The 21,608-nt window shown below is 32.0% G+C and overlaps 1 protein-coding gene across 9 annotated transcripts in view; it reads right to left on the reverse strand.

Moving 5' to 3' along the window:
* The window catches only part of LOC134687317 (F-actin-monooxygenase MICAL3-like), a 61,503-nt gene that overhangs the window by 12,095 nt on the left and 27,800 nt on the right, over positions 1-21,608 (reverse strand). For 7 of the 9 annotated variants that reach the window (XM_063547514.1, XM_063547512.1, XM_063547505.1 and 4 more), the window contains exons 7-21: positions 21,166-21,423; positions 19,860-20,065; positions 18,230-18,348; positions 17,354-17,510; positions 16,543-16,739; positions 15,850-15,971; positions 14,645-14,713; positions 13,605-13,826; positions 12,876-13,068; positions 10,984-11,078; positions 10,119-10,197; positions 9,165-9,366; positions 8,346-8,387; positions 5,431-5,636; positions 964-4,062 (exon numbers count right to left, since the gene is read on the reverse strand). In XM_063547514.1, the coding sequence (XP_063403584.1) occupies positions 964-4,062; positions 5,431-5,636; positions 8,346-8,387; positions 9,165-9,366; positions 10,119-10,197; positions 10,984-11,078; positions 12,876-13,068; positions 13,605-13,826; positions 14,645-14,713; positions 15,850-15,971; positions 16,543-16,739; positions 17,354-17,510; positions 18,230-18,348; positions 19,860-20,065; positions 21,166-21,423 (5,266 nt within the window). Of the gene's footprint in view, positions 1-963; positions 4,063-5,430; positions 5,637-7,210; positions 7,247-8,345; positions 8,388-9,164; positions 9,367-10,118; positions 10,198-10,983; positions 11,079-12,875; positions 13,069-13,604; positions 13,827-14,644; positions 14,714-15,849; positions 15,972-16,542; positions 16,740-17,353; positions 17,511-18,229; positions 18,349-19,859; positions 20,066-21,165; positions 21,424-21,608 lie in introns of all 9 variants that reach the window. The other 2 variants (XM_063547509.1, XM_063547510.1) reach the window with 2 other exon arrangements.

Here is a 21,608-nt window from a genome sequence, read left to right on the forward strand (position 1 = left end):
TATCTACTTTCTATTGTAAATCTTTGATCACGCATGCAAAAAGATAATCACATATTATATCATGTTTATGTAGACTTAAATATATGTCATTTATATTTGTAATACAAACTAGTTAAGCATGTTTATATTGATCAATATCTGATCTTTTATATATGTTACAAATCAATAATACAATGTTCATGTTAATCAGTTTGATAATTTTTTTTTAGAAAACTTCAAAAATGTTTTTCATTTACAAAATGAGGACTGCGTTTAAAAAAAATAATATTTTCACTTCTAATGGCTAATCAGGCTTTGCGGTCATAAAACTTTCGAAGCACGCTTTTTGTACTCAAGACTCAAGAATCAATCAATTAAAATACTGAATTTCATGTATCAAGCATGATTTTTGTGCTCTGAGCAAAGTTTTATGACTTCAACCCCGACCTTTCTTCCAATCAAACAAATGCAATATTTTGTATGAAAAAAGGAATGAAATATAAGCGGAAAACACCAGAAAGCATACATAGTTATCAAAGGTACCAAGATTATAATTTAGTACGCCAGACACGATTTTCGTCTACATAAGATTTATAAGTGAAACTCATATCAAAATATTCCAAAAGGCAAACAATTACAAAGTTGAAGAACATTGAGGATCTATAATTCCAAAAATACAGCTAAGGTAATTTATGCCTGGGATAAGAAAATATTTGGTTTTGTAAACAGAAGATTTATAAAAATGAACACATTCATGAAATGTGGCAAACCAAATCATAAAATCACATGTAATTAAAAGAAATGAAACAATCACAACCCATCCTATTTGCAAAAATGAAATTAAGCCAAAAATTAAAAATAATCCAGATTAATTTAATGGATTCATTAATTTAACACTTCATTTTAAGTGCTCCCCAATCATGCCAATAAAACTCCTACCAAATCAATTATCGCTGGACTAGTTTATCTAAAACAATAACTTACAATCAGCTCTTGGTGGCATAGATCTTCTCTGCAATAAAGATGGACGTTTTTGAGACCCATTCTGCCGAAGTTTAACTTTTTCAGAAAACACAGTTGGTAAATCTTTCATTTCTACTATATCTGTAGACTTTTGTCGTTTCTTCTTCTTCTCTGATTTTGGAGTCTTTTTCTTTTTCTTTGCCGATTTTTCTTCCAGTGTGTCAGTAGAAGATGAACGATTTTTTTCCTTTAATTCTTTGTGTTCAGGAGATTTATTGGGTTTAAGAATTTGTAATAAGGATTTCTTTTTCTTTGTAGATTTTGAAGGAGTTTCGGTATCAGATTCTTTTGATAGTCCACTTTCTACAATATCTAAAGATTGTTTCTTTTTCTTTTTCTTGTCTTTTGTTTTCGGTGTTTTAAAGACAGAATTATTAGGTGTCGAATGTAAGATTCCAACTTTTTTGTTTTCTTCGCTATCTGTAACCATGTCACTTGTACTGGGGGTATTTGAAGTCCCAGTACTTAATTCCTTGCGCAACTTGCGTTGAATTTTCTTAGCAGATATAGGGGTATAATTTATGTCTGATAATCCTAATTCCTCATCACTTTTCAACCTAGCTTTAATTCTAGCATTTTCTCTAGCTTTACTTATTTCTTCCTTTTTAAGTTCCCTGATATGATCGGCATTCGGTGTACTTGGTGTTGGCGGAACAGGCAAGATACGTTTACGAACATCCTTATTTTGTATTTCGATCTTATTATCAGGTTTTGTTTTTACAGATGTCTTCGGAGTGTAAAATTGATCTTTTTCCTCTAAATAGTCATCTTCACTATCATCGGCAAATGGAATATCGTCAATATTTTTTGGTTCCACTGACACAACGGGGGGACTAATATTTTTAAGACTGACATCAACACCTATTTTTTTCCTTGCACCTTCTTCATTCTGACTTGAACTATCTTCAATACTATTAAATGCCGTTAATTTTGTTTTGTCAACTGAGATTTTGGTTTTCTTCATATTTACATCTTTTATAATATCAGGGGTATCTGAAAGAACACGAGGGGTATTTGTACTTGTTGAAACAGATTTTGAAGGTTCTGGACTAGATGGCGTCTTTGATCCTAACGATGTTGGAGATCCAAGACGTTTCCTCATGAACTCACTTTGGAATCCAGGGGGAGTAATTCTGCTCTTTAGATTGCTAATATCTGGCAGTTTTCTCCCTTCATTAACAGATAAATTTTTCTCCTTACTTTCAATACCGGAATATTCAACATCATTGTAAAAAACACCAACTGATTTCGTATGTTCCGTCACAGCAGAAGGAATTTTAAAATCCTCTAAACTTTTATCGATTGTAATCAATTTTCTTTCAGAACTTTTTACATTATTTGATTGTTCTTCTGAATCTAATGGAAGTTTCTTTTGTCTTTGAAGCAATTTCTTACTCTTTGAAATTTTTGGAGAAGTGGAACTTTTACGGGGACTTGCATTATCGTAAATTTGTTCCTTTTTCTGTTGTGTATTTAAATGGTCTGGTAATTTGGGTAAAGGCCTCCAGATAGAACCATCACTATTAATCAATGGGGCTATTAATTTTTTCTGATTGCTCACACCATTTTGTTCAGTGCCTATTTCACTACCATCACTACTGATCTGAGGGGAGATAACTCTTTTCTGAGAAGTCACATGGTTTATAGTATCACTATTTTTTTCAGAACTGAGTACACTTTCATCACTGATACATTTTTCACAACTTTCTGATTCTTTAGATTCCAATGTTGGAGACTTTTCATAATTATTATTCATATTAATTGAATTCCCAGCAGATACAAACGTATCACTAGTAACACTTGCATTTGGGGTTTCATAAATACTTTTATCCACATCTTTCGGCTCATTATCCATTTCAATTTCCTTTTCGGCATTTAATGTATCATCTAAATTATCAAGTACACAAGGAGTCACTTCCTCTGAGTATTCTTCTTCATCGTCATCATCAAGTTTCTGACTTATCGTAACTTGATACTGACGGAAAATATCATCGTCCAAATCATTATCTGGGGTATCATCCTCCCGCTCATCGTCTCCGCCATATTTTCTATTGTCTTCAGAAAGGGAAGTTAATGAGGAATGAGCAGAATTACTTGGAGTTGAGATTGTAAAGCTTGAATCAGATCCTATTGAATTCCTATATTGTTTCTTACCAGGGGTTTGATTTCTACCCCTGCCTCTAGAACATGTCACAAATCTATCGTCAATACCTGCAAAGTCTTTATTTTCATCAGAACTTCCCATATTTCTTACACTTTCTAAGACAGCCTGCGTTGTATTTTTAGAACTACCATTGCTGCTTGTCCTTTTTGAATTATTTCTGGAGATACGATCCTCTTCTTCACATTCAATATCAGCATGATTATCCTCTGACATCACATATCTATTATCGTCAGACATCACCAACTCTTCGTCACAAACTGACGAACTGTCGGTTTTTAATATATGTTCATTACTACTGACAGATGATTTATGATCAAGATCTGCCAATAATTTCTCCATTTCATTCTGAACGGCAGTTCTATCATTTTCACCATCAGACATATTCTCATTGTCACTTTCAAACACTTCTTCAAACTCGTCACCAGTATCTTGCTTATTTTCATCTACATTTTCTTCCAGATCCTCGTCCACATTTTCCTCCTGATTTTCATCTTGATCTTCGTCAACATTTTCTCCCTCATCTTCTTCACTCAGTTCTCCATTAACATTTTTGATTACCTTTTCTGCTTCATCAGCGATTTCTTCCCATTCTTCAATTTCTATTATTTCTTCTTCTACAAATTCTTCCTCTTCTTCTGATGTGGATTTCTTCACTTCTTTCAATTCTTTCGTTTTATTTCCCATGTCAGGGAACATTTTAAAAGGGTCTAATCGGACTGGTTCTGGTGGGGTATTAAAGAAGTTTGCTCTGGCTGATTTCATTGCTGATGGACTTTTCTCCTGATTGATAACCAGAGATAATTTACCATTGTGTTGACTAGGTTCACTCTCCTTACTGGGGTCAGTTTCCTTTTCAGTTTCACTTGTAGAATCATCCTGTTCATCTGTATCAGAATCTAAAATTCATTTCAAGAAATGATTACTTTTTCAGGCTAGGGCTATTTGATCTAAATGGAAATAGACAGGTGAGAATGGAATTTACCCCTGTTGAAATCTTGTCACTTAATATTGAACTTCAAATTTGAGTTTTTTCTCACTAATTGAATACAGCAATAAATAAAAAATAATCGTAATACTCTCTCCATTTAATTTGTAGTACACTTGGTTAGAAATCTAATTTTCATTCTGTTTGCTTTTTGTTTTGTTTATCTTCTTATCTTATAATACCTGTTTGATTGTTTATTTTTTCTGTTTTGATATATCTATTTGTGTATGGTATTCGATGCACAAATTCTTTTAAAGTGATGTTGGGGTAAAATTTTGTGGCTGAAGGTACCCCCTTCATCAAATGAAACATGTATTCATTTCCTGAGAAAAAAAACTCTCTGTGTTTTTCTTATATTCTTTAAACATATGCACACAAGTTCAAAATATGTGAACTGTATTGACGAACAATGTAAAATATAGGACATTTCAATGATTGTCACCTTAATACAACTCCTTAAGGTGGTACCTAACATTACAGGGATATAACTCTGTGAAATCAGCATAACGTGTTAATTACGTTGCTTTGTAAAGGAAATATTAAGCTTCTTAATGATCAAAATAAGTGGTTGTCAAACTGCTATATAACCAGTGTATTTTTTCTGATTAAACGGTTGGTTCAAATTTTTTAAAGTTTTTATATTTTTGTCAAAGGGTCAAAGTAAATACTTTGTCAAAATGTTTAAGAAAAATAAACGAGCCAAATTATTTTAAGTTAAGGTGTTGGGTACCACCTTAAACAAAATTCAATATTTTGTTGTCTTTGAGCTTATTTCCTAATGCTTATAGAGTAAGACTTTGGTTTAATTTCTTGCTTTGTTTGTATAAAATACTCAAGCTTTGTTATAAAGATTGACATCTGCAATCAATATAGATAGGCATTGTTAAACCTATATATATATTTTATTTTAATTAGATTGGATGTCATCCCAAATATTGTTGTAAAGATATACAAACTAAGGAAGCAAGCTAACCAAAGTCTTACTCCACATGCATTAGAAAATTAGCTGTAGACCCTTTTTAGATTTCGATCTGATAATATTTATCCATCTATCTGACTTTAGACTCAGTGTTTTCCCTAGAGGGTTTATGCATGGTGGTACTCCCATGCATTAATTTAGACCCCCATCCTTCAAATCTTGAAATTCTTTATTACTCTATACAAGTCCCCATCCTTCAAAATTCATGCCCACCATCCATTCAGCCAATCCCACCATCCTTCAAAGCATTTGTAGGGAAAACACTGACTGACTGTCCTCATTTTTACCCTTTACACATACCAGCATCTGATTCTTCTTCCTCCTCTGGTGGTTTGTTCATCTTTTCATACTGTATCTGACTTTCAAGTTTCAGAGCGTCCAATAGATTCTCATGTGACTTTCTTTTCAATGTTTCCACGACCTGTAATGCTTCCTCTAAAGTCAGATCTTTACTGTGTCCCACGGTCTCATTGAGAACCTCATTCAATTCTTCATCATCGCTTGGCCTGAAAAATAGTTTGAATTCATTCTATTTGTTCATTTCAATTGATTTCAATAATAAATACATTTAAACATGTTTATAATGTGCTGAAAAATACAATAAAAATAACAAAAATTCAAATTCTGCTTATAATGGATAATATACAAACAAGACAACAGTAAATTAACATCTTTTCTGCAATCTGTATATTCTTAGGGCTTCAATGTGATTTCCAAACTTTGTATACAAGGAACAAATCATACAAAAACTGATAACTTAAACAATCACAAACTAATGGCAGACATTTTAAATGGATACTTTGTATAAAATACTAGAACTTTTCTTAATATATTAAACATTTCAGTTAGTAATGAATTTTGTACCACATAGCCCTTACATTTATATCACATGCAACAACCAAACAAGGACCATAACTACTGAAATTTTCAATTTTTCGTCCATTTTTTTCAAACTTTATAAAAAAAATCATTGTGTTGTCTGCATTCTGATTTGTCTAGTTGTTACTTTTTATATTATTTAGTCAATTTCAATGTACAAAATGTATTCCAGTCTAAGATAGGTTAAAATTGTAGTGCAATGATAGAAAAGCAAATATGTGCATTAAATGACTTAATGACAGAAAGTGGTTAATTTATGTATTCAATTTTAGAACTTTAACTGTGAAAACAAAACAAAAAACGCAACAATTTGGAAGATCAAACAATGGCTTTATGACATACAGTTTCATATTGTCCACCAAAAGAAAATAAATTGCAAAATTAAAAGAGAATTATTAAATAAATAAAAATCTGTTGACATAGGTAATACTGGTGGTTGAACGCTACATGGGCTTAATTGCAGCAAGGGGCACATAACTATAATCTAAGATTGTGTAAAATTGTGTGTAATGGCAATGATTTACTGAGCGGTATTAAATCCTAAACTTTTAGGTTCAGTGCTTAGAATTCCAATAAATAACAGCAATTTTAGATACTATTATATATGCAATGATCAGATATTAAATTATGAAGAATTATATAGCTACTGAAATAAATTAATTATGTTAGTCAGTGTTCTCCCTGTAGATTTCATGTAAACAAATTTTTAACTTTTTAACTTTTTTCATTGAACTTCACCTTTAGTTTGTTATTAGAAATAACATATTAAAATTACAGAAGTATTGCTTTAAACATTTCTGAAGTTTTTGAATTGAAACAGCTGTGGATGCCTGTCCACCATCCATACTGGGTGTGTTTGGATATACGCCTGAGGCGGCCTATGGTTATGTATAAAATATCAAACCATAGGTACCTATGGGTAACCATAGGCCTCCTCAGTATAAAATATCAAACCTGCGTACCTATGGGTAACCATAAGCCGGCTCAGGCGTATATCCAAACACACTGACTATGCAATTTTTCCATTTGAAAAACTTTTTTTTTTTTTTTAAATTATTTCCAATAACATCTGCTGAAAGGCTCTTGGGTGAAAACTATTAGTATTGAAGTACTGTGCCCTTTCCTTTAATTTTAGTTTCTACATTTAGCCCTGCTACAAATGATTTAATTAATTGATAGATAGCAATAATTTATACTTTACATAAACATAAGTAAAGTTTTTAATGATGATCTCATTCTGAAAAATAAAAATTCACTCCATTACTTAATGAGGAGCTTAGGGTGTGTAGGGATTCACATGGAGGTAAATCAGTTGTGCATTTCTGCTGTTCTCAGTCAATTTTTTTTTATCAGTAGCAACTTTAATAAAACATTGAAAACAAGTTTAGAAGGTTCAAACTAGAAACTGGCTGTAAATCAAAATAAATTCATTATATTTTCTGAGAACAACAGATCACTTCTACCTTCTCTTTTTGTTGTATTTCCTGAAACAAATAATTTTTTTCTAAAAATTGCACAAAAATACAAGGATATTGCATATCACAGCCTGCATATAAAGACTGAATATACTTTTGATCTAAAATATGCAAATTGCAAATAAATTTGTTGCAATTTTCCTTTTTTTCTCTCATTTTTTTCAAGTTTACTGATGATTTTCTTGAAGTAAATTTAGCTGATTGACTGATTTATTGCAATATAAATGAATATTTCATTATGACCAAATTCGACATATATGACAATACAGGCTGTGAACATTCAAGAAAAAAAACCAAGTAAAACAAACAAACAAACAAACAAACAAACATGCTTAAAGAGAACTTAATATAGAAACAACGACTTATATTAAAAGACACGAAAACTATTTTTTCTACAAGTATGTCTGAACGGTGTGTTTTTCTTACAGATGGGTTTCTATATGACATAAATTTGATTTTAAGTTATTTCTCTATAGTGCAAGGCTAAAAGAAATAAAAAATACCATATTTTTCTTAAGTCTTCATGTCCTGTATAACTAGTTGAACTTGGCTGATGTATAAAGATATTGTACATGTGCATTTAGGCATCAAAAGGGAAGTAACTCTTGATAAAATTGTGTCAATTGAAACCCATCTTTCTTGTTTCTAAAACCAACTAACTAAAGGGATCAATATTTAACATAAAATCTATATGCAGGAACAAACATAAATAATGAACAATATCATATTTAAGTGTTTCTACGGATACACAACGTGTGCAGATCGTTGGTGAGGTAGAAATCTAGGCTACACAAATCAACAAATATCAACCAGGTACAATGTAGCAAGAACTAATTTAACACACTGGCATTCAAAGCCTACCATTGACTCAGCGTGTGAGCCATCTCATAATCTATTAAATCACTGAAAATACAATGCAAATTATTACTGGTCATATCATTTTAATACCTGATCTATTTTGGATTCATTTATTGCAGTGGGTACCAAGTTTCAGAAAACCTTTATTTTCGTACATACATGGTTTCTCAGTTTTAAACACTTTTTAATACAAGTTTAACTATTTGAGTTTAATAGAGCAATTAAATTTATGGTTTTACATTTTACCAATGAAATCCCCCAAAACATGTGTTGAATTTTCCATTATGCAAATAGTGCTATTTTCCAAGATTTCTGTAATGTCTAGCTTTAAAATACAAAGACTAAAATTCTAGAGAAGATTTAGAAGGCCAATAAACTTTTTTAAAACATGTACATCTTAGGACTTAAAAATCATTATTAAAGAAAAGTCTCATTTTGGGAATAGTCGACTGATGCATAATTATTTTACTGTCTATATTTTATAATATATATTATATATAAAGTACATATTTAAATTTAACATGCATCCTTTAAATTTATTTCATAGACCAAAAGAGTCCACTTTCCTACTTTTCTTTTGCAAAGAGTGTTTCCATAAAAAAACACATTTCTACTTGTACCAGATTTCTATTAGTACCAGTCCCCCCTTTTTTAAACAATTATTTGACATTTTAAATACAAATCCCAAATTATCCTGTATCAATTCAAGTATCAATATCAAATATCAAGTCCATAACATAAATTTCAACTCAGAATAAAACCACATGAGGTGAATACAGATTAAAAGTAAGCTCTGCCACAAGAGTATTCATTTATACATACTCTAAATCTGAGTCACTGAGGTCATCGTCCATGTCTAGAAGTAAGGCGTCGGATGACATGGACGCCCTCAGATTGTGTTCTGTAAGCTCCTCCTCAGACTCCTCCTGTAGACCATCTATACTGTTCTCAAACTCTATACGCTCTGGTGTCTTCTTTGGTTTTGGCTCATCATCAGGTGGGGATAACGGAGGGGTTAATGGCGCTTAAAAAGAAGTAAAATATCATCAAATTTATAATTTTACCAATTCCTAATTGACATTTTGATGGAGGGTTAATGGCACTTAAAAAGAAATGAAATATCATCAAATTTGTAATTTTACCAATTCCTAATTGACATTTTGATGGAGTGTCATTTTGTAAAGTAGCTGATGCATGTATAGTAGGCGACCCTTTCCTTGTAGACACATTTTGAAGTTCTTGAGATTCTTCATATATCTTCTTTAATGATTTAAGAAATTTGAACATAGCATTTATATAACCTGCTGTTGCCTTTTAAATTTGTTGAACTTAATCTTAATAGCAGTATCTCTTGGTTTTTGAAGATACCATGTCAATATTTTTATCTATTTTTCCTATCACAATCTATACTCTTCCTATCTCTGTCTTTCTTAACACATTTCTGAACTCTGTATTCTGACACTGTGGATGAATCATTTCATATTGGAGTATAGACAAATTTCATTGTTGTCTTTTCCTTTTGAAACATATTTCATTAAAACTTAGTCAGTGCAACAAAAAAATACTTTTTATCATGGTAATATTAAAGTAGTACTTAGTATGTCTTGATATTGATGGACTGAATATCAATAAAAACAAATTCATTTTTTTTCTTTTATTTTTTTTCTTTTCTCAGATAAGAAGATATTTTAAAGTTAGAAAACATGATTAACAAATTACGTAAAATTGTTATCTAAACAAATTCATTTTAGATCATAAACACATTGAGTGACTTACTTGGAATTTTTTTGGGAGATGTTCTCCTTTCAGGCTTTGGTGATGGACCAGCATCAAGGACAACCTTTGGAATATTTTCCTGTAATCATACATAATAAAATTGAGAATGGAAATGGGGAATGTGTCAAAGAGACAACAACCCCACCATAGAAAAATCTATGTCTTGTTGTAAGTTTCCTCCGGTCCTATGACATAATCTTCAATTTGTTGAAGGCGGTCACTAATTGGTAGAATAATAGAATAGTGCGATTGGTAGAGCATCACAACAATTAGAACTCACATTCTGATATCTGATGCATACATCTGCATGTAGCTTTTCCTGTAATCGCAATAATTAATCTCATATCTTTGTGAATTCTTGAAAAATCGCCAGAATAAATGCAAGCAATAATTTCTGAATTTACAGTTTTTGGTAATTGTTATAATTTGTTAGGTCAGTAGATTCACAGCATTGACTTTTGGAATGTTTGATACCTCATACTATTTTTTCTGTGTTTAATAGCGATGAAAGCAAATTTTATTTTGATACAAATATAAAAAAGAAAATAATTACATTTTTTAACTGGAAATAAGAATGTGTCCATAGTACATGTACATGGATGCCCCACTCACACTATCATTTTGTATGTTCAGTGGACCATGAAATTCGAGTCAAAACTCTAATTTAACATGAATATTAGGAAGATCATATCATAGGGAACATGTGTACTAAGATTTAAGTTGATTGGACTTCAACTTCATTAAAAACTTTAACATGAAGCAGGATAGACATACAGACGAACAAACAAATGGATGCACAGACCAGAAAACATAATGCCCCTCTACTATTGTAGGTAGAGTGCTGCATAAAATTCTAACTATGTACCTTGATCTGCTCCTCTTCTTCATTGTATCCTCGTTTTCTTTTGAATTTAGAAAATCTCATTTCTAACCTGGAATGCCGGAAGCAGAAAAACTTCACTGAAAAATAGTCATATTCTTTATATACAGACTTCTTCCATAGATCTTATGACATTGGTTTTATTGTATAATAATTCAGTTTTTTTATTAAGTGTGGCTGTTCTAATGAGTCAAGCCATTTCTGTTAAACAGATTTTTACTGTTGTTCATAAGTTGTGTTATCACACCATTATCACAATGTAGAAGAGGGCTAAGCACAAACAATCATAGATATAGAAAGATGTGGTATGAGTGTCAATGAGACAACTCTCCATCCAAGATACAATTTATAAAAGTAAACCATAAAAGGTCAAGGTAGGGTATTCATCACAAAGCCTTGGCTCACACCAAACAGCAAGCTATAAAGTACACAAAAAAAATATTTGTATAAACTTGTTTAATCCTTAAAGATTTATTTTTTGCATATCTCAAATGAGGTGTCTAGCATTCAGTGCCTGTTGTTGGTTATAGGTTGCACTTTGAAAATACAGCTGTTTCTCAAAACACGCCTCTTTTGGGAAGATCTTGAATATTCATAGAAAATTAATTTTGTTTACATACTGGTTCCCAGTTATGCTTTCTGTGTTCCATCTCACAGAGACATAACTTGCGAATGTTACCAATACATAAACATGTGCATACTGTTTACATTGAAATCTGTAGGAACCTTTCATTCGAGGTAGGGGTAGTTAAGAAAATTAGTGTTAGTTTAAACTCTGAAAAGTTCAGGGCATATAAATGTTAAAAATATGCGGCACAGCCCTATATTTTGACCTTTGAAAAAAATTGTGGTGCATATGAACTTTCAATTCTATGATAAGATTTTTTTCAAAACTTTATAGTAAAAGTGGTACAGTATTAGCCGTAAAAGAAGTTCCTTTTGGAAATTGCATGGTCAATATTTACAGAAATGCAACCTTATAGAATGCAATATATGTTTTTTTTAATATTGTTTTTAGCACATTTATAGCTGTTGTTTTTCCGTCTTGAATTTTTTCACATTTGTCATACCAGGGCCTATTATAGCTTATGATACAGAATAAGTTTTCCTTATTGATAAAGGCAATATGGGACCCATTAGTTGGTGGATTTCTCTGGTGGATACTTATCTCATTGGTAATCATAACACTAATCTCTTAAATTTATAAGGATATTTCAGTCAAAGAATCATCATTTAAGACAGAAATTACACACTTAATTAATATCATTTCATAAAACATTTGTACAAGTAATAAGACTGTGATTGCATTACAAACTAAATAACATCTACAAGTATAAGGAAAGTCATATGAGTACTGTGATTTCAGAATTTATTGAATGCATTTATTATTGTGATTTTGTCATTTTACACTAAAATGCGATTTAAATTTTTGCAATTATTAGAAAAATCCTGTTTAATTCGTAATTTAAAAAAAACAAGAATGTGTCCTCAGTACACGAATGCCCCACTTGCATTTTCTATGTTCAGTGGACCGTGAAATTGGGGTAAAATCTCTAATTTGGCATTTAAATTAGAAAGATCATATCATAGGGAACATGTGTACTGTGTACCAAGTTTGAAGTCGATTGGACTTCAACTTCATCAAAAACTACCTTGACCAAAAACTTAAACCTGAAGCGGGAAAGACGGACGAACGGATGGACGAACAGAGGAATGGACGAACAGAGGAATGGAGGCACAGACCAGAAAACATAATGCCCCTCTACTATCGTAGGTGGGGCATAAAAATGAGAATCTAAATTTTTAGGATTATAACCATGTCGCCTTTTTCGCAATAATAAAAACTTCAAAATAATTCCTGAATTTACAGTAATTACCTTCCCCACTTGGCAGTTTATCAGCACTATAATTATTCAAGCGTAATCCCACGTCACAGTAATCACACTTGAGACATCCTCGGTGGAAGAATAGACCCTCAGCACTCATCCTCTCCATAAGGTACACACGTTTCTTACAGAAGAAACAGGTCTCACTTACTGGGGTTGCTGCTAGTAATACACCTGGAGTCTTCTGTTTAAGTAAATTTTAAAATTTCATTTGTAAATACATTTCATAAAACATTTTAATGAGAGCTTAAGTAAAATGATCAACATGGAGAGTTTAAGGAAACTTTTAAAGATTTTTCAACAACCACACCCCGATCAACATTATGGACACCACATGTAGACCAGGATCTGCTAACTTTACCCTTTCTGAGCAAATTAGATCCCACCTAGATTTTTGGTGAGGTTTGTGTTGCTTATTGTTTAGTTTTTCAAAGAAGTGTTTAGTAGACATTTTTTTGTTTTTTTTTCATGATTTTAGTAGTTTTGCTTTGACTCTTAATACTCCCTTTTGTATTTTCAATCTTTTCTTTGAAATTAACATTGTCTGTTAACCATGAAAACCGCTATCTGGTTCCTTGTTTACATTCATACTATTTAAGCATTGGAAATGTCACCTGTTATTCTGACTTTGTTTTTCTTTTCATAGCAGCACTTTTCTTTATAATACTCCTCCTTATAAGTAAAGACTGGAATCCCTTAAATCCCTAAAAACAAACTTACCAGTTTCTTGACCGGTGTTTGGTTTACTGCTTGCTCTGCTTGACTCTGGAATTTGGATGCCAATATTTCTGCCATGGCACTAACCTTGACATTGCCTTCAATGTCAATCTTATTTTGATTACTGATGTCCTTGAACTTCTGATTCATGTCAAGTTTATTGGCAATCTCCTCCATTGGCAGTTTGTTAAATTTGGTTAACTCTACTTCAGTCTTCTCAAAATGCTGAAAAGTAGAATGACTTGATTTTTTTGTAGCTGATCCTGAATTATAAAGTGCATCAGGGTCATGGAAGGCCCTTTTTGAAGACCCCAACCACCCATGAAAATAGAATTTCATTTTACTTCTATATTTTGTACAAAAAGAAATGAATTTCATCTTTCTTAAATATTTATTTTTTACAAAAAACCTAAAAAATAGAATGCCACCACACATATTTAACTTGAATGCCTCCCATTCTGCAATATGATCAATTTGGTAACAGCCCCTTTTACAGTTTGTATATGTGTATCTCTATCACAAATTTATATGTATATCAATTTTTTATTCATATTTTGTACAAATATTTAGAACTATGCTGACAAAAAAAAAAGTTTTTATTTATAACTTACTAAATTAGTGGTTTTAAGTACTTTTTGGAGAAACATATAAAAATAAATTAAATACATTCATAATCATGTGTCTCTTATTTTCTATTAAAATAAGTCCAAATAAAAATTGTCTGCTTTTAGAGTTATTTAAAATAAATAGAATTCTTTATAATCTTAAACAATTTATCCCTCATAAATTCTGGAAAAATACTACTTTGGATTCATTATTATTTGTTGGATTCCAATTTTCAAGCATTTCATGTTTACATTTGAACCACAAAATTAAATATTCAACGAATGCCAACTTTTTTTATAGTCTTGTAGTATACAGACTTTGGCAAAACCACAAAATTAAATGTCACTAACATGTAAGTTTTCCTTAATCCAAGAAAATGTCATCTAATAATTGTCTGCTTTGAGGGTCATACAAATTATTAAGGGGAGACCACTTACCTCAGGTGATTTGTGTTTTCGTTTGGACAGTGAAGATTCAATGACTTTGTCTTCATCTTTATCTTTTCTCTGGAATAAAAGAACATATTATTAGCTAAGAAAATCCTCACTACTCTGTGTACTGTAGGTGGTCAAGTTATTTGAAAGAGGGAATTAGATACATGTATTAGTAAATTAGTATAAAATCTACTTCACAAAATATCTATTTACAACTTAGAAAAGCATGAAAATTAAAATATTTTACAGGTATCATTTTTCTTCCAAACAATGATATCTTAGATTCACAGCATCATAAAGTTATGCTATTTTAATTAATGAATTTAGCACCTTTTGTATGCAGCATTGATAAACTTGAACCAAAATAATGCATTTAAAGGGGGTCTCAGTGGGGGGTTCCGATCCCGTATCCCGCTTATATATAATTACTGTTTTATCAGATTCCAGTATCCCGCTTACACTATGTACGTAAGCAATTCTCATTCTTTTGTCGTTTCCCGGGTCCCGCTAGACCTCATTTCCCGTTTTCCCGACACAATAATTTGATTTTCACGTGTCTCGCTTACAAAAAAACGGCAATCCCGCATCACGCTTAGACCCCAATGAGACCCACTTTATACTTTTTCAGTGATTTTTTTTTAGCTGAATAGAAAAAATAACTTTGCATTATTTCAGCACTGATGAAATAATGTTTCATTTTTTTCTTCTCAAATTTACATGGGTTATTACATTCTAAGTCCTACTTTTCCTTTATACCTTTTGAATACTGTAAATTCAGAAATTATTGCCATGTTTTCGTTATTGCGAAAAAATTGGCACGGGGTTATAATCGCAATAATTGAAGTTCGAATTTTGAATTTTTCAACAGGATATATCACAATATCGCAAAATTAAAATCGCATTTTACTCTTACATGTCTAAATTTGCAAAATCACAATAATAAATGCACATACTAATTTCTAAATTTACAGTAGCTGAATTCTAAGAATTATGCACATCATACAAATCTCTATATAAATTCCTGTCTATAATGGGTCTCATTGGGGTCTAAGCGTGACGCGGGATAGTCGATTTTTTTGTAAGCGTGACACATGAATGTCAAATTATTGTGTCGTGAAAACGGGAAATGAGGTCTAGCGGGACCTGGGAATTGCTTACGTACATAGTGTACATCAGAACCCCCCAATGAGACCCCCTGTATACAATACCTTTTTTGATCTGTGAAACTTTGTGCTATTCCTAAGTTTTTGTAGTATGGACAGCCTACTTAGAGGAGACTTGTGGGATTTCTGTGGCTCATCTCTCAACAACACAGTACTGGCAGATTCAGCTAAAATAAAATACAAAAAAAATTATAGATATAATCAATTTGCATAACATAATTATTTTTCAATTGTCATCTTCTATGCACTATTAAACAATGTAAATAAAAACAATGTATACACCTTTCTAAATTAATATAAAATATATCATTTAGATCTTTCATTGAGCTTCAATACATAAAATTATGAAAACCATTATCCTGATTTTAACAAGCTTGAAACACACTCAAATATATAAATACAATTTTAAAGTCAAATTAATTTAGTTTGAAGACTTTAGAGGCAATCCATTGAGTTGCCAAAAATGAGGTACACATTGATCAATTATCTCTATAAATAATTGTTAACTTGACTTGCATGAACTTGAGTCAAGTGTTACTTGTATCTTGTCAAATCAGAACACTACTTTTAAATTGTTAGAGCTAATTTCCTAATGCGGGAGGAAAAAGACTATGGTTGGCTTGCTTGCTTTGTTTGTAAATTTTTTTTACTTTTACAAATTGTGACTTGGATGGAGAGTTGTCTCATTGGCAATCATACTACAACTTCTTCTTATATCTATCTATTTTCAATACCTACCATTTGCAAGTCTTTCTTTCTTGAATTTATGATAGAATTGAGACAGATAAGAGACCATGGTTAGTTTGTCAGGAAGGGAACAGTTGACCATCTCCTGGGGTGTCATCATAGGTTTTATACCAAGTGAAGATTCTGCCACACTGAATGCTAACTGGTTATTCTGGATTGGTTCATTAGATAATAATGATTGGAAATCTCTGAAAATATATTTCTGATATTAAATTTTGGATGTTACACATCTTCCGATTGGCTGATTTTTTTTGTCTATGCTCAGCACATACTAAGACATACTTGTTTCAATTTACCATGATGTCATTATCTCTTTATTCATGATTTACTCTTTAAAATCTGAATTTAGAGTTATAACAAGGAATGACTAATATTTTATCAATCGATTCGAAAAATAATTTAGTCAATACTTTAATCATTATGAGAAAAAATTTTGGTTACTGTTCTATCCATAACAAACACACATAACAGGTTTGTATACAATACCATTGCTCAGAAATGTGTATCTCATTAACATAGAAATATTTGTTTATCATATGTGATTGTTGGTTTGGTGTCGTCTAAACATTTCTTTTCATTTCCACAAAAATTTGGAGGTTAAAATTTGATTGGCTGATGTATTAGAATTACCAGAACAGAAGGTAAAATAGAGTGTTTTCAGATACTTGTAATAAAACATGAGTACAGGATTTTACTTCAATCAGGGTGTCTTTTTATGTAGTTTGTGTTGCAAATGCATTAACCCATGTGCCATTTTTATTTAACTTACATGAGATCAGGTTTAAAGTAATGTATAACTTACATGAGATCAGGTTTAAAGTAATGTATAAGAGCACAAAGAGCCAGTCCACTTCTCCAGGATGCCGTCAGATCGATGATGTGTACATTTCTGTACGACACACTGTTGTTCAATACTCTCTGAGACCAGCGTAACAATGAATAACTGTCAATATACTCATCTAAAACATAAAACAATTTATCAATGTGAAAACAAGAATGTGTCCACAGTACATGGATGCCCCACTCGCACTATCATTTTCTATGTTTACTGGACCGTGAAATTGGAATAAATTACTTAATTTGGCATTAAAATTAGAATGATCTTATCAAAGGGAACATGTATGCTAAGTTTCAAGTTGATTGGACTTCAACTTCATCATAAACTACCATGACCAAAAACTTTAACCTGAAGTGTAACAGATGGACGAACGAACAGACGGACGGATGAACGGACGGACGAACGGACGCGCAGACCAGAAAACATAATGCCCCTCTACTATCGTAGGTGGGGGGCATTAAAATCTTTTTAATAGATTTCAATGTTGATTTTATCTGTCACAAAAGGATGCACCATTTATTTTGTCTTCAGCGTCTTGAGACATTATTTTTTCAGGAAAACGAATTTATCGGGAGATTGTGTTTTGTTAAAATACAGTTATGGGACTAAATATTTCTGGTTGACATTTTCATATCCAAAATACTTTACACTTTACTGTTCAGTGTGAGCCAAGGCTCTGAGTTGAAGGCTCCCTGTTAAAGACTGTTCATTGACTTATAATGGTTTTTCTTTTACAAATTGTGACTTGGACGGAAAATTGTCTGATTAGCACTTACACTACATCTTCTTATATCTAATATCTTTTCTAAAATGGATCAAATTGATTGAATAATTTCTCACCATTTCTTGGTCGTTTAGCAGGCACCTCTATGATTTCATCACTGTAAGTACCATCTCCTGTGTCATACAAATGCCTTACTTGTTGTGGTAACACTGTCCTAAAGTTCATATTGGAATATCTACAAGGAAATTTATATACAATGAGAACTGTGAACCAACTATGTGTATACTCTATTTTTCAGGACCTTGTAATCTAATATCAATGGGTGAAAGTACAGAAAGTGCCAAAGCCTTAAAATAAAGAAAATTTGATACTTTAATTGGAATAAATTAAGACAGAATAATAAAATATGTAATTTCTATAAATATTTGTTGTATATATCTTGGAAACCTTTCATGTATGAATACCATATTCTTTTCTTTAGAACTCTAGATTATCAGGTTGGATTAGGGGATGTTCCATAAAGACATAAACAGGACCAAGTGAAGGCAAATTGAATTTCCAATTGTGGGTTTCAGTTAAATATTGTGTAAATGGATGCAGGTCTATAAGATTGTTTCTTTAGGTGGTTATCCTATTATTAAAGTGCCTTTTAGATGAACAATACATATGTATGTACAGTTAACTCTCGTTGTCTCGAACTCGGTTGACTCAAATTTCGGATGAGTCGAAGTTTTCACGTGGTCCCAAACTTTGTTCCATATAAACGTATGTAATTCGACTCCTGATGAGTCGAAATTGGATGTGTCGAAATTTCGGTTGAGTCAAACTAAATTTACAATCCCAAGGTTAACAAAACCATTCAAAATTCATTATTTATCTCGAACTAATACACATATGTCAAAACATGACCTCCAGCATTTAAATGGATTGAAGAGTTAATCTGACAATACACGTGTAATTAAATTTCCAGTAACTGACCACTGTATTGATTTATGACATTATGCTGTTTCCACGAGTGTTTACCTAAGATTATCTTATATAGAATTTTTATAAATAATGAGTGATACATTGTTTATGTTCATGAAAAAGTATTTAAAATGTTTACAAAACAATTAATTGTCATTTACACTAATGAGCTTGGGTGTGTATAAAGTAAGGTTGATGACTTCCGTTGATGATCACCTAAAAATTACTCAATCGGCGTCTTTAATCTTGTTGTATTTTCTTTTATTAAAAGAAAGAGTGATTTAAAAAAAAAAAATGAAGAGGAATTAAAATTTTTTAAAGTCTTTTGTATCCGAGAATAAACAATTTTGTAAACTTTAAACGACCTGAATAACAAAACTATCAATTGGAAATTACTCTCTCGGATAAAAGCCATAGGAAACAATTGTAATTGAAACAATTGAATAAGTAAAACAATGTTATTATAATAACGAAAGAGCATGACATACAAATACATCGATCTGATACCAGAATATCGATCCCCTTCCCATATTCACCCTGATTTATTTTAGCTTTACCATGCTAGGCAAGAGTTCTGTCCCTTGTTCAGTCAAACTTCCGGTTTTCGTTTGAGTCGAACTATGTGTATCTCGAAATATTTCTCCGGTCCGGCTGATTTTGAGATAACGAGAGTCGACTGTATATTTCTGCTGAAATTTGTATAGCAGTTTACTAACATATTGTTAGTGTTTAGAGGAAAAATATGATTGCAAAGATAATTGTTGAGATTTATTAATTTACCTTGTATTGGGATCTAAGCCATATTCGCTGTAATTTTTATTTAGATTTTCTGGAGTAGTTTGAGATAACACTTGGTAAATACTTTCTCTCTCTGCAATGACTTGTAATGGTGTCATCTTCCCAGAGGCCCAGTTCTTTACCATCCATGCTGAATCAAATCCTCCCAAAAAACCTCGAGCACAACCTGAACCTGTAGGCCAAAAAGGCTGAAATAGAAATAGAAAATGGTTCGCTTCATGTGACTGTACTGTGCATAGATGTATATTATACATTTAAAAGGGGACTGATGTTTATGTTCAACTTAAAATGATTGTGTTTAAGACACATGTTATGTGGTTGCAATAGTTGAGGAATGTGGGACCATTATGAAATCATTGAATCACAAGAGGCTGTCAGAGCGATGGCAAACCAGATTTATAAACATTTATTTGAGTCCTGGCATTTTTCAATATCACAAGAACCATAACTGCTGAACAGTGAAAGTGAAAATCGTCAAAATCGCTTTTGTTGAACAGGTTATGAGTAAATGCACAAACACGACAGGAAACACAATTTTTACAATCTTTCAAGAACAGTAACTCTGGAATGGTAAACTTCAAAATCATCATTATTCAACTTGACCTCCATTTTGTTGTCAGTAACAACATATTAAAATTTTAAAAGCTGTGGTTGAAAGGTGGATGAGTAAATGCATGGACAACATTGGTCTACTGCCCATACTTCCTAAATCAAAAACCAACCTTTGTGTCACAAAAATTTGGTTAAAAATTCAAATCATCACATGAAAAATTTATTTTCACTATGCAAAGATAATAATTAACTACTGGACTTAATTAAACTATCTATTTGGATTTTCTTGCTATGTTGATGGCCTTAATCTGTTTTCTGCTCTTTGGTTGGGTTTTTGACTCTTTGACAAATTCTCCATTTTCTTTCTCAATTTCATCTAAGTTTGATTTGTTCTCTTTGCTGTTGTTTACCCAAGTGAGGTGATCTATGCAATTGTTTAATCTTGAATATTGTTTTATAGGAACAGATACATTTTGCAAATCTTCCAAATAACATTTAAACAATTTCAAATTTACCACACCTTACTTTATATCAAATCTGAACATGATAGATATAATGTATGTAAGATCAATAGAACAAGTATAGCAGTGGCAGATCCAGCCATTTGAAAAAGGGGGGGTTCCAACTAATTGTCCCCATTCAAATGCATTGATCGCCCAAAAAAAGGGGGTTCCAACCCCCAGGACCCTCCCCCTGGATCAGCCACTGTATAGCATAAACTTTTATTTGTACAAACCTCTAACAAGCTATCCCCCACAAGACAACTGAGTAAAGTATGACCATTTCTTTTAACAGCCCTGCAGGCATTAACAGCAGCAAACATAGATGTGAAGTCAAACATGGCCACATCTGGTTGTCCGTAGTTGTTAATGGCATAGTCTAAATGAGGAAGAAGATGATTTGTGGAGAAATCGGCAGCCTCTTTGGCATAGTTTAGTAATTTATCTTTACATACGTTTTGTTGTGATAACAGTGTGGCTGTGTCTGGGTGATCCTACAACACAGAACAATATATAATGTGACATTGATAAATATTAAAGCCATGGCATTGTGACAGAGGTTCATAATGCCATGACATTGTGACATAGTTAAATCATGCCATGTCAATGTAACATGGGTAAATAATGCCATAAAATTTAAAATTAAAGAACCTTAGTCTCACCTACCCCACATCCCTAA

Source organism: Mytilus trossulus, chromosome 10, assembly GCF_036588685.1.
Source record: "Mytilus trossulus isolate FHL-02 chromosome 10, PNRI_Mtr1.1.1.hap1, whole genome shotgun sequence".
Taxonomy (NCBI): domain Eukaryota; kingdom Metazoa; phylum Mollusca; class Bivalvia; order Mytilida; family Mytilidae; genus Mytilus; species Mytilus trossulus.